The 14,646-nt window shown below is 36.4% G+C and overlaps 1 protein-coding gene across 2 annotated transcripts in view; it reads right to left on the bottom strand.

Moving 5' to 3' along the window:
- The window catches only part of MAP4K5 (mitogen-activated protein kinase kinase kinase kinase 5), a 157,697-nt gene that overhangs the window by 93,351 nt on the left and 49,700 nt on the right, over positions 1-14,646 (bottom strand). For both annotated transcript variants that reach the window (XM_036750443.1, XM_036750444.1), the window contains exon 4: positions 3,370-3,460. In XM_036750443.1, the coding sequence (XP_036606338.1) occupies positions 3,370-3,460 (91 nt within the window). The remainder of the gene's footprint in view (positions 1-3,369; positions 3,461-14,646) is intronic.

Raw genomic sequence — 14,646 nt, 5'->3', positions numbered from 1 at the left:
TTAGTCCACAGGATACTACCTATGCTTCCTCTGCAACCAATGAAATATGACTTTCCAAAATCTAGGGTGCATGTTATAGTATTCTCTGTCTCTCTCCATGGCGGGGGAGGGGGGGAAGGGTGAGGAGGGAGTATGTGTATGTATGTGTGTTTATATTATATCCAGTTTTCCTTTCCTTCTCTAAAACACACTTTAGGAAATTGTCCCTTGTCCAAAGGTTTCCAACATTTCCACTCCAGGAACCAGTCCCTTGCTATTATTGAGAATTGGATCCTGAACAGAATTTCCCCTTGTTGTTTTTTTCACTTTTTGAAGGATGGTATTATTACGGGAAATCGAAAAGCTACTTGCTTTTCTCCTTTTGGCAGAGAGAGAGAAAGGGCTCCAATAGATATCTGGATAAAGGAAATCTCCCATCACTACTATGTCATGCTTAGGTGACAGACTTGTGATGTTACCTAATTCTTCATTTATTTCCTGTGTCTGTACATACAGGTAGACCAATGAACGACAAAATCATTTCTGTTGGTCCCTTCTTCTACCTCTCTTACTTGATTTTCAAAATCCTTTTTGAGCTCTTCCATGGCCTAAGACTAATTCATATTTTTCTTGGAGGCTTTGGATATTGGAGCTTTGACTTTGTTATCTTCTTCCGAGTGTGTGTTTTGATCTTCCCTGTCACTATAGTAACTTTCCATGGTCAGAATTTTTTCTGTTGTTTGCTCATTTTCCAGTCTATTTCTTGACTTTTAAAACTCTTTGTTAAGGTAGGGCTCTGCTTCCAAGGTAGAGGGTGAACTGTCCCAAGCATCATGGATTTTGTGCATCTGTTGTCAGAAATAGTTCTAAGTTTTCAGTTCTTCCAAGGTGGTATGATCCAAGGAGAGGTGTTTACTATTCTCTTGGCCTGTCCTCTGATCTGTGAGTGATCACGAGCACTCTTTTCTTCCCTGGAACTGTGATGAGAGTCCCTGCTCCACTGCAGCTGCAAGCTCTGCTATGCTAGTGAGCCTGTAATATCCTTCAACCCCACTACTGTCTATGGGCTGAGAGCTCTAGAAGCAGCCACTGCTGATTCAGTGGTTCCCAAGATCTGCTCCTGGTTTGCTGGGGCCCAGTCTGTGCTGGAACAGCCTGCACTGGACTGCGCTCAACTGTCACCCAAGTGTGATGGACCTTTTCTACTGACCTTCTAAGTTGTCTTTTACTGGAAAATTATCTCGCACAATTTTTTTTGTGGGTTCTGCTGCTTCAGAAATTGTTTTATGGCATTATTTAAAGGTGTTTGGAGGGGCTTTGGGGAGAACTCAGGTGAGCTGCTGCCTTTTCCCTGCCACCTTGGCTCTGCCTCTGTTTGTCCCTTCACTGACCTAAACCCAAACACTTCATGTTTTCTCCCTCTGATCCTTGGATTTTCTCACATAACTATACTTTCTTAATACACAGTTGCCCCACCTCCTTTCTTTTACCTATCTTATTTCTTCTGAATAAGCTAAAATCCCTCCAAAGCCATATTCCAGTCACAGGTATCATCTAAATCTTAATATGTATGAAGTAAAATTTGCCTCCTTTTATTTGGACCTTTAGTTCATTTTGCTTGTTGCCTAAATTGTGGGCATTTGAGGCTAAGCACTTGAGGCCAAGGTTGCTTTCTTAGATTTTGTTTCATATTGTTAAGGCAATCAGACTTTTTGCTGTTCTCCCCTTTTGAGATGCTAAGACTATCAAGTCTCCCCTTTGTCTGAATTGGTGGGAAACCTTTTGCTGTCTTAGTCTGGGATTATTTCTCAGCACAGAGACAATTGGGAGTCACTGACTTGTACATGATGTGATAGTGGGGATGGGGAACTTTCACACATCCAGCCTAGGTGAGGTCAGAGCCCTCAGGGCTCCGAACAGGATGTAATTGAGGGGAACTTGGTGTTTGACTTTTGGGGCACACTCATGGAAAGAGTGTTGAGACTCTGGGCAAGTAACTGCCCCCTGCCCCCAGCTTTGTAACCCAGATAGATGTTGGTGATTCTCTGGTAACTATGAATTGTGATTTGAATCAGACAAGGTCTGTCTGTTAATGTTTGTAATTTCTGTTTGTATTTGCCTTGAAGTTCAGGGGGCTGATCTTTTCCCCCTAAACTAAGTGATTCATATATGTCTGTTTAATTAAACTGAGATTGTTAACTCCTTAAAGTCGCTTTCCTTAGAAAAGCAGATCAAAGAACCTGTGTTAGTGGCCTTCTGTGTGTTGGTTGTTGTTGGTTTTACGCAGCCACAGTAGCTGCTAGCCACACTGTTGCTATATATATATATCAACTTCTAGGTATCTCAATTTGTCTTCTTGCTTCATTAAAACTCCCCTCTATAGTAACTGGCAGGGTGGATATAGATAAGCAGCTATTCCCCTCCCAACTCTTTTTAATTTAAGCTTTTTAAAAATTTTACTTGCAAGATGCCTGACAAGTGCATTCTTACCAATTTTTGTTAAATGTGTTTTCTTTGCCATCTCTAATGTTTTAAAGCCACTGTCCAGGACTCCAAATCCCATTCTCAGACAACTTCTTTTTAGGGACCGTTTATTTCCCAAATCAAATTTTCTCTCTTTTTTTACTTTCAGTGGGCAACAATGAGGAAAACCTACGTCCCTATGGTCTTTAGTTTCTTGTGTAACCTGTGGCAGTATTCTTCAAGTACTTTCTGTCAGTATGCTATGTCTCAATAAGGCTTCAGAGGTTCTCTGTTAGGTTTTAGGTACACGTCAGTACTTTTGTTATCACCCTGGGTAGCCCTGAGCACAGACCTGTCTCTACTGCACTGGATTTTAACAGCTACTATCAGGGTTAGATGTCTACTGCTTTCAAGGTTTTTTTTATCTCTTCCCTTTCTGTTAGGAGTCACTTCTTGTCATTTTGCCTACCTGTCCAGCAGTCCTCATTTCCAATTTGGTACTTCTAATCTGGTATGTCCTAGGTAACCAGTCATGGATGATGTGGAACACATTCCAGTGGTAGGAGGAGCTCTGAAGTCTCTTCCCAACTTAAAGGTTTTTTTTTTATATGACAAACTTGTTATAAATGTGTTTAAAATAAGAATAAATGGACTCTGGGTTCTCTGTGGGTGAGACCAAGGTAAACCTTTACTTTATTAACTGATTCTCAATTGTTTCCTGGGTATTTATAGCTGCTAGATAAAGTGATCGCTGAACAAATAGGATGTTAACTGTATAGGGAAAGGGGAACCCTAGGAAAGTTGTAGAAATTTGAGAATTCCAAAGAAATAGTATGGAAATAGAAAAACACATGAACAACATGGAATTTGAAGGAAAGAGTGGTAACAAAAGGGGTTTAAAATGCAAACAGACATATTTTTTTTTACCTGAGATAGCTCCCAAAGTAAGCAACAATATTGCAGTGTTTACATTCTTTAACCATATATATTTCTTGTTGAATCAGTGAAAAATCATCTCCTGAAAAACAAAAACATTCACATCAGCATCAGACTAGACCTCTGTATCCAGAACATTTAAAAAGATATTTCGTTTTTATGGGTTAGAAAATACTAGATGGTTATGGGGTTAAAAAACAACAACTCATTTGCAAAGGTCAACCTCCCTCAAGTTATTACTGATAGTTGGCATCATATTCAATTATAATTTTACATGGAAAAAGGATATTTACTTCATAGAATAACCTAATGCAGTATGCTAGAGACTGGAAGAATGACCCTGGAGAATCAAAAGATCCTTACCCTTCTAAAGGTAACTACTTCTAAGTACTCTGCAGAAATCCTTTGGTCACTTCAGAACTGCAATTACAAGGCTCCCAACAGACTTTAGCTGTTATTCAAGGGAGTAAACAGGGTCAAGGATGGAAAGTAACAGAAATTATACTCTTCTCCCCTACCACCCCACAAAATTTTAAAAACTTTCTTTTAAAAGCAAAGAAATCAATGGAATTATTTCCATCCTGGTCCATTTTGAGTGCCAACTGGAGCCTCAAAACTCTTTGCAATGCTATGAATATTTTTAGAGAAGCCTATTTTATTTTGAGATGTTTTAAAATTAAAATAGCCATCAACTCATATAACAAAACATGAAAAATAAGAAATAAAATCATACACAAACCCCTTAATATAAAGCACTAATATTTCAACAAAGTAGTACCAAATAAATCAATACCAAATAAAAGGTATATTTACTGTACCTCTTGCCAAGTATTTTTAAAGTTCCAATAATTTTAATATACACACATATAAATCGAACATTATATTACTGTAAGTCAATTACAATTGTTCTGGTTTTTATGACACCATAATAATCCACTAAATTAAAAGACTTCAATTTATTCAGCCATCCTCCAACAGTGAGCTTGTAGGTTAGTGATTATTTATATTTTATTGTTATTTTTCTATTACAAATTAAGTATTTTTTATAGAGAGAGGTCCTTTTTGTCTTTTTCATGATTTTTTTTTGGGGGGGGGGAGTCTAGATCTGTAATTTCATTGATGTACAGAACTCTCAACATAAAAACTCCTTACACCAAGGTAAATTGGTAATTCACAATGCAACTCAGTTTTCGAGCATTTCTTCAAATACTAAAAGGTTAAATGACTTAATCACAAAAGTCAGGATGGTGGATTTAGAAATAGAACGGACCTTAGAAATCTTCAACTTGTAAAGGTGAGGTCCCTTGACAACTACAATTAAAGAATCAATGGATGTAATAAAGTAAAAGGCGCCGCTTCCTTGTCACAGGACCAATAAAATGGAAGGCTAGAAATTTTCTCCCATACTCAGGAGGTCTCAAACAACACCAAAAATAAGCATTACACAGCAGAGATAAAGCAACTCTCCACTGTCTAGGGTACCAAGAACCCAAACAAAGTAAAAATTTCATGAACTAAGAACAGAGAAAGCTAATAATCTCATTAAGCATCCCCTCCCTCATTATCTACTGTGCTGCCAGCAGTGGAGCTGCACAAAGCAGACCCAGTTGCCTGCAACACAACTTAAATCTATACCTGACCCCTCCATCCCCCACAAAGTGGCTGGGACCCAAACAGTAGAGTTGTTCAGGTTACAACAGCAACAAGGAACCTGACATCAGTAAGAGGCAGTAGCACTGTGATGCAACAAAATTTAATCAGAGAATGAAGAATCAGAGGAAACTGGGGCAGGACATGTGTATGTGGCAACGTGGTGGTGAAGTGTGGTACTCAGCATCCAGCAGGAGCCAGATGTCCCCCTAAAAATCGCTGAAGGCAAAATCCATAGATAGCAAACTGTGGATTGCCCAGCTTTGGGGTAAACTGAGACTAAAAGTCAACCCCCCCCCACCCCCGCCCCCGCAAGAGGACATCAAAAGGGAGAAAGTCAGAATGCAAGCAACAGGGGAAAATGAAGAAAAAGACTGAAATTACCAAAAAATCTCAAGAGGTAGAAAATTCAATTAAAGACCTTGAGAATAAGAAAATAGACCACAAATGATGATACTAATAACAGAAGAGAATGTATGGCCTCTAGATCAGTTAAAAGACTTCGAGCATTCATGAAAAAATATCTGAAGACAAAAGAAAATGTTTCAAATCAATATTTGATGGGGCAAGGATCTTGTAGAGCTTCAAAAAAAAAAACCAAACCCAAAACCCCACGAAACCACAGAAGGATGTTCCTGAATGGTTGAAAAGAGAAACAAAAATCCTGAAAGAAGAATTTATACATATATAGCAGAAATGGGAAGAACAGAAAAACTTGAGTCAATAATGGGAAGTCTCATAAGAGAAAGGAGAAGATAACTGGGGATGCAAATATAAAGAAGAGAGGGAATAAGTAGAAGAGAAGCAAAAGGCAGTAACATTAAAAGAAAGCACGATCACACTAAAAGCAAAGACAGGATGTTTAAATACAAGTTGAGGATTATACGTCTCCCAGAAGAACATGACAAGCCAAGAAATCCGAAGACCATAATGTAAGGGAGAAGACAAGCAAACTGTCCAGAACTTCTGAACAAGAACAGAAAACAAAGAATTCATCGATCAACCCTATGCTTCAAACTCTAAGATACTAAGAAGTTAAATTTAACAATTTCATTGGCAACCAAAAATTCTGCAAGCTAACAGGAGCTTGGAAATTCGGATAACACGAATGTACACCCATCAAAAACTACAGGAGGCAATGGAGAAATGCATGCAAAGAACAGAGACTCTCAAGATGCAGCCTAAAGTGACCTACCCTGCAAATCTAAGCTGAATCATAAAGGAAAAAAGATGGATGTTCCATAATAAAAGAGAATTTGAAATATTCCTAGAAAGAAAATCAGACCCCCCAAAAATTATTTATTATTTGTCTCAAATACCTCAGACAACAGAAACACAAGAGGGGCAAAAAAAATAGATCAACCGAGCACAACAACAAAATAACAACAGAGACACATTAAAAGATTTTTTTTCCTAAATACACTCAAGGCAACAAGAGTGAAAGCAGAAGTAAAATAGAAGTAATGGAAAGATAGGGCTGAAACATCACAAACTAAAACTCACAACACACTGCCTACAGGTACATTAATGGTTTTCACAGAATGGTTGGGCAGATAAAAAGGTAAGGAAAAAGAGGAATATGATGTACTCTAGTCAAGTCAAAGGCCAGCAATAAAGGAAAAATAATTCCTGTCATTCTCAGGAAAAAGTAAACCTACAAGAAAATGGACAAGAAAATACAGGAAGGGACTAAAAAGGGGGACAAAAAGGAAGAAACCTTGTTTTGGAGTGCCACTGATAAACAATCCTCAGAGAGCAAAGAAACATTCTATAAAGAGAGATAGGGATAGGATAATGGATATTATCTGCAGAGATCTGGTGCTTAGAGACTACTCATCTGACCTCAGAAATAGAATCAGAGCTCCTAACATTAACTGACACATAAAGAGTGCGAGTAAATGGACCCAGGGTAAAGATTTCAAGGTAAATGAGAGGAAAATGGCAAAGGAGAGTGAAAAAGTCAGTAATAAACTATACAACCAGGTACGCAGGTAGATAACTATCAACCATCAATATCTTCTCTATTAGCTATAGTTATCAGTATTTCTAACAGTGAGGCAAAAACAAAAAAAAGGGGCAGAGGGGGCACAAATAAGATCTGCAAGGCAATACCAGAAACTGTTTGAAGAGGGGCTCTCAAAAGTTTTAATTCCATGAGCAATGTGGAGAAGAAAGTACTAAATAAGCATAAAAGCTGTGAATCAAAGAACAAAAATCTAAAATAGAATAAAAAGGTCAGATAAATAATGAAAAGAATGAAAGAAAGAAAACCTTTTTTACACAAAGGCAGAGAGAACAAAACTAATGAACAAAAAGGAAGTTGAAAGAGAGAAGAGAGATGCAATTTGACTACTTAACTGTAAGGAAAAGAGGGGGAAAATTAGATATCTGGATAAAAGCAAGAAAGAAAAAGTAACTAATAAATAAAACTCCAAAACTATGGAAAAGCTAAACTAACTACAAGTGTGGGGGTTGCTTGAGGGTTATAGGGAAAGAGACTGTAGGAAAAGAATTGCCTTAAAATAGATAAAGCTAAAATAACTAAAGAAATAGTACTATTTTCATAGAGGAAGAGGAGGAAAAATCCCTAATTTGGGCAAGGGAAAAAAAAACCAATAACAGGAGAGATAGATGAAAGAAGATACAAACCTAACTCATAATTTTAAGTGTGAATGGATTAAACAATCCGATAAAATGGAAAAGTGGGATGGAATGAATAAGAAAATCCCCAGTCTTGGGGCAGGTAGGTGGCTCAGTGAGTAGAGCACCGGCCCTGGAGTCAGGAGGACCTGAGTTCAAATCCAGCCTCAGACACTTGACACACTTACTGTGTGACCTTGGGCAAGTCACTTAACCCCAACTGCCCTCCAAAAAAAAAAAATTCCCAGTCTGTTGCTTACAATAAACACATTTTAAAAACAAAGACACACAGAACATAATAAAAATGAGGAACGAGGAAAAAATTTACTACGCATTGTGTGAATCCAAAAACATCAATGCAATCATGCTATCAGAAAAAGCAAAAAGAAACATTCAAAACATAAAAAGGGATAAACAAGAAAACTACATAATGTTGAAAAGGAACACAGAGAACACACCAATTATCAATATAATATTCTTCAAATAATTTAGCATCTAAACACATAATGGAATCATTAACTGAACTACAAGAAGACGTAGTAACACAAACAATGAAAGATAGAACTGCAAAAACTGCTAGAAAAACCAGAGCTAAAAGACTTATGGTATCTGTGAAATGGGACTGCCAAAGAATATACGTATTTTCAGCACCACAAGGAACTTTTACAAAAACTGATCATGTATTGGAGCAGAGATATTGCAAATAACTATGAAAAGAAAGAAATCACCACCTGCACCTTTATAGACCATAATGCAATAAAAACAGCAATCCATTCAGGAAGCACAAAAAAAGGCAAAGACCCAAATGGAGATTTAATAAATCCCAAATAAGTGGGTCAAAGAACTAATTGTAGAAATGATTACATCAAAGAAAATGATAATACTGAAACAACATTCCAAAATTTCTGTGATGGATCTAAAGCAGTTATTGGTTGGGGGTAGGGCATTGGGAGGGGGGAGGAATCACATCCCTACAAACATACATTAACAAGACATAAAAAAGGAAATTAAGAAACTAATTATGCATTTTAAAAAATTAGAAAGCCAAGAAATAAACCTAAAGTACAAAAAGAGGCTATATTAAAAATTAGAGGATAAACTGGAAACCTAGTAACAATAGAAATGATAAAACTGGAAGCAGTGGAGACTAATGAAATTGATTTAACCTTTCTAGCCAATAAGCCAATCTGATTAAAAAAGAGACAACAGAAAAACCAAATCAACAATAGCAAATAAGCAAGGTGAAATCACAACAAAAGCAGAAGAAATAAAAATCATCAAAACCTATGATATAGTTATATGCCAGTAAAAACTGAGAACACAAAAGAAATAAAGAAGTATCTTCAAAAATATAAAATTAAAAAAAGACCAAATGGAGACTAAATTGAATTGTTTCAGTAGTGTCCGACTCTCCAAGACCATATTTGGGGTTTTCTTGGGAAAAATATGGGAGTGATTTGCCATTTCTTTCTCTAGCTCATTTTACAGATAAGGAACTGATGCAAACAAGATTAAATAAGTGTCTGAGGCTGGATTTGAACTCAGATCTTCCTTACTCCAGGTCCAGTACTCTATACGGGGAGAATTCTAGTAAAAGTTTAAAGAACAAATAGCACCCATGCTACACAAAGTATTCTCAAAAATGGAGAAAGGAAGGACTCTACCACAATTCTTTTATGAGACAAGTATAAACCTAATACCTAAGAAAGGACAGGAAGGATGAAACACAGAAGAGAACTACAGACAAATATCATTAAGGAATATTGATTAAATGAAATCCTATCAGACAGGCTATAATGATTTATCCAAGGGAATAATTCATTATGACTAAATTGCATTTATACAAGGAATTGAGTTCAACCTTAAGAAAGCGATAGGGATAAATTAATCATATTAAAATCTAAAATATTCAAAACCACACGATTATCTCAATAGCTACAGAAAAAGCATCTGACAAAGTACAATATTCACTTATGCTAAAAATTCTACAAAGTGTAGCTAGAGCAGGATTTTTTAAAATATCATAAAAACTATTTAAAACTAAAATCAAGCATCGTATGTAGTGGAGATAAACTAGAATTTTTTCCAATAAATACAGTAATAAAGCAAGGATGCCCACTCTCATCACTATTACTTCGTATCATGCTGGCAATGCTAGCAATAATAATAAAGGGGAAAAAATAGAGGCATAAAGACAGTTAAAGTGGAGATAAAATAATTCCCAATACTGATGATATGATGGCTTACTTAGAAAAAGATGGGTAGATACTAACAGTGCCAACGGGACCTATTTAAATAAACTACTATTTTGAAAAACTAGGAAAGACAACAACATAGACTATATGAAGGGCAATAACCACAAAGAGGAGGCCCAAAAGAGTCTAGAAACCACTTCAAACACTTAATCTTCTTGCTAATTAGAAATAAATATGTACTGGCCAAGAAAAACAATAGTTCAGAATTTTTAAATTTTTATAGAGGAAGGTGGTTTTAAGACTATTAATAGTTGTGGTGGGTAAAAAGGTGTGGAGAGTCAGAAAGACAAAAACTGAAGAAAAAGCCCACAAAAATGTAAAATAATGTTAGCAATTGAATAACAATTATTTTCTCCATCAATAATAGGAGAGTCACCATTTAGGCCCCCAAAATCAATGTCTAATGTAATACAAAGAAAAGGAAATGGCACCAAAGAAAAAGACAGAAATGATAAGTACACCAGCCCAAAGATAAGTTTTAGGTAGGAGGTGAAATAATTTTGAGGGTATTAAAGGATTCTCAAAATATCTGAAACAGGAAAAGATACTGAATTAGATTAGAAAAAAAAAAATCAGACACTATTAAAAGAGGCAATCAAGAGGGTGTTAGTAAGCACACTATGTTCTCTCTTTTTTCCGCTGCTACATGTATAGTCTATATCAGATTGCATGCCTTCTTAAGGAAGGGGGAGAGGAGAGAGGGAGGAAAAATATTTGGAACTCAAAATCTTTTAAAAGTGAATGATGAAAATTATCTTTACACGTAACTGGAAAAAATAAAATAGTATTATGGGGGGAAAAGTTCCTTATTTCCCTGACTCTTGTTCCTTACTTTTTATTAGGCAATTTAGAATGTCTCTGATATCCAACATTCTCTTCCCCTTGTAAGTAAGGTTTGTCAAAGTTCTCTCTGTGCTGGTCAATTTTCATCTGAATTCCCAGGCACTATACTATTAAAAATTATTTGTAAAATGCAACTTTAGAGGCTCTTCTCCAAGTCTCTCTCATACATATGTTAAAACCTTACAAGAATACTCCCTGAAAGATGCTACAACAGAGATAATTTTGTCCTATAGGCACACCAACACAGGGTATCCCGAAATCTCATTGCAATTTTAATAGTTTAAAACTGCACTTTAGCCTTTTTGAACACTGCATGAGCAAAGCATAAAACAAAAGGGATACATGCTAGCCGAAGGTGTTCTGACACTATCATGGAGTGTGCCCTACACAGAATCCAAATGGAGGAGGATATTCTAGAGATGTTGAAGTCCTCTAAGTATTTCGGGGCCTTCATGCTATTCCCCACACACACTATTTTGCATTTCCATGCCTGGACTTACCTCATTTCAGAATCATTCAGAATTCCTTGCCTCCTTCAAAATTCTGCTCGTGATATCTTTTACATGAACCTTTCCTGTTTACACCCCCTCCCCTAATGCTAGTAGTGTTCTCTCCTCCTCCTAAAAAAACTACCTTGTATTTATTTTATATACACTTATTTATGTACAAGTTCTCTTCTCCAAAGAATATAAACTCTCATAGAGCATTTGTCTGTATTCTCAAGTACTTAAGCACAGCTCCTGGCACACAGGACCCACTTAAATTCTTACTGATTGACTGAATAGCATGGTATAGAGATTGTGTGAAGTCTTAGAAAACTGCAGTCTCCTAAACAGGATTTTCATTCACTCAAAAGAGTTTGACATAAGAACTCATACAGGAAAAAACAAGTTAATATATTTTGCAGATTATCATATTCAATTGGAATGATAGCTCATGGAACTGGTCCATAATCACATATGTCTTGCACAGGCACTGCAGACAATGATCTGGAACCAAAACTGACTAGGAGGAAGAAAGCAATTTGGATGGCCTTTTGGAAATGGAACAATGCTTTTAAGGACCAAATTGTCTCTGTGAAACAAAGGTTTATCCTTTTAACATCAGTACTCTTCTGGTGATGCCACTTAGCCATAAATCATGAAAAAATTCGAGAATACATATGCTACAGCATTTAAAAAAGAAAAAGACTCCAATTAACTGTTTCCTTTCCCCCCTTAAACCATTCCCAAAGATTACTCCAATGAATATTCTGTTATATACTGAACCTTTGTTTCTGTCTTTGAGACAAGATTTGAGGAATCTTCCAGACTCCAGACTGGCCTTCTATGTACTATCCCATTCTGCTTCTCTTTATAATAAAATAAGGAAGCGGCTAGTAGGAGACAAAGAGAGAAAAATACACATAAAAATGTAGGTGGGGTTCAATGCCCTACCTCAATTATAGATGGTCCAAAGTGCCAGGGGTGGGGAACCTATGGCCTTGAGGCCACATGTGGCCTTCTAGGCCTTTGAGTGCAGCCTTTTGACTGAGTCCAAGTTTTACAGAACAAATCCTTTTATTATAGGGATTTGTTCTATGAAATTTAGATTCCATCGAAGGGCTGCACTTGAGGACATACAGGGCCATACGTGGCCTTGAAGCCTCAGGTGCCCCATCCCTGTTCCAGACACTTCAAGTGAATCAACTGACAGAGTGGTAAGCATTAAGAAACTTTCCTACAACTTTATAACAATGTAATCATACATAATTAGGTGGTAATGACTACTTTATCAGGTAAAAACTCTCTAGTTGGAGGAAGAAAGAAGGATTAGTCATTTCCTTGAGCCTCTGTATAAAAACAGCAAGCCTGGGAGTTTGGCCAGTCTTGAAATAGAAAACTCAAAGTTTAGTAGATGAGGATGCCTTGAGAAGACAAACCTCTTAGATCTTGAATCAGAGGGCAGGGGCAAGAAGAGGGTAGGGAATAGCTTTGTGACTTTGGGCAAGTCGCTTAATCCCAATTGCCCTGCCTTTCCTCTCAGAAAAAAAAAAAAAAAAACGGGTAGGGAGGAGAAATCAAGAGGAGTACTTTACTCCTTCCCCCAACCAGACAAAAGACAAAGTATCCAGTCAGAATCAAAGAAACATACAAAGAAGAGAAGGATGCTAATTATTAATTTTTAATAATTAAAAAGCTAATTAATTTTATTTTTAGGATCATCCATACTACTCAACACCAAGCTTTCTATATGTGCTATTTCAAACTACCCAAGTAAAGATAACATTCTTAAGAGTTACAGGTAATACTTTCCCATAAAAGATGATTTTGAAAATTATCAAGTCATTTATAATTGGTCTTTAATGTTTATCTTCTTATGTTTCTCCTGCGTCTAGCAGGTCAAATTTTCTATTTAGCTCTGGGCTTTTCTTCACAAATATAACAAAGTCCTTTAGTTCATTAAGTATCTTTTTTCCTCCATTTGGGATAACATACAGCTTTGTTGGATAAGTTTTTCTTGGGTTACAAGCCCAGCTCCTTTGTTCTTCAGAATATATTGTTGCATTCCTTTTGGCCTTTTAATGCAGAAGCTGCTAAATCTTGTGTTATCTTGCCTGTAGTTCCACAGTATTTAAATTGTTTTTTTCCTAGTTGCTTATAGTATTTTCTCCTTGACTTGGAAGCTTCAAAACTTAGCTATAATGTTCCTGGTAAGTTTTCATCTTGGGATCTTTTTCGGGGGGTGATCAGTAGATTTTTTCTATATCTATTTCATCCTCCCATTCCAAAACTTCAAGGCAGTTTTCCTTAACAATCTCTTGAAGTATAGTAGTATCTAGATTCTATTTTTGATTGTAACGTTTCAGGTAGTCCAATAATTCTTATATTGTCTCTCTTAGATCTTTTCTCCAGGTCAGTTGTTTTTCTAATGAGATGTTTCACATTCTCTCCTATTTTTTCATTCTTTTGATTTTGTTTTATTATTTCTTGGTGTCTTTAGCTTCCTCTTGCCCAATTCTAATTTTTAAGGAGTTATTTTCTGCAATAAGACACTGTACCTCCTCTTCCATTTGGCCAATTCTACTTTTCAAGGAGTTCTCTTCAGAACTACTTTGAAAGTGACATGCAGAATCAATTACATGCTCTACCCTGAAGTCCTCAGCAGATAGATTTCAGGGGAGTATGCAAATTTGGAAAGGAAAAATATTTTCATTTCAATATCACTGGTTTCTTTTATGATTCATTTAAAAACATTACTCTGAGAAAGGTCCAGAGCCTCCAACAGACTGCTATTGATATCCATGACACAAAAAAAGGTTAAGAACTCCTGGGATAGACATATTGAATAGCTGAATGCACACAAATTATATTACGAATTTATGAAGAAACCCAGTACTAACTATGACTAAAGGGCAATCAAACTGTGCATACCCTTTGATCCAGCAATACCACTACTAGGCCTGAATCACAAAGAGATCATAAAAAAGGGGAAAGGACCCACATATACAAAAATATTTACAGAATTTTTTTTTACGTGGTAGCAAAGAATTGGAAATTGGGGGGGGATACATATCAATTGGGAAATGGCTGAACAAGTTGTGGTGTATGAATGTAATGGAATACTATTGTTCTACAAGAAATGCTGAGCAGCCAGATTTTCAGAAAAACATGGAAAGACTCACACGAACTGATGCTGAGTAAAGTGAGCAGAACCAGGAGAATATTGTATACAACAACAACATTGTGTGATGATTAACTATGATAAACTTAGCTCTTCTCAGCAATACAATGGTCAAGACAATTCCAAAAGAGTCAAGATGGAAAATGCTAACCACATCCAGAGAAAGAATTATGTAGTCTGAATGTAGATGGAGGCATACTATTTTTACTTTTTCTTT

This window comes from Trichosurus vulpecula, chromosome 3 (genome assembly GCF_011100635.1).
Source record: "Trichosurus vulpecula isolate mTriVul1 chromosome 3, mTriVul1.pri, whole genome shotgun sequence".
Lineage (NCBI taxonomy): Eukaryota > Metazoa > Chordata > Mammalia > Diprotodontia > Phalangeridae > Trichosurus > Trichosurus vulpecula.
Note: the sequence above shows the minus strand (reverse complement) of the source record. Positions and strands in the feature narration are given on the sequence as shown.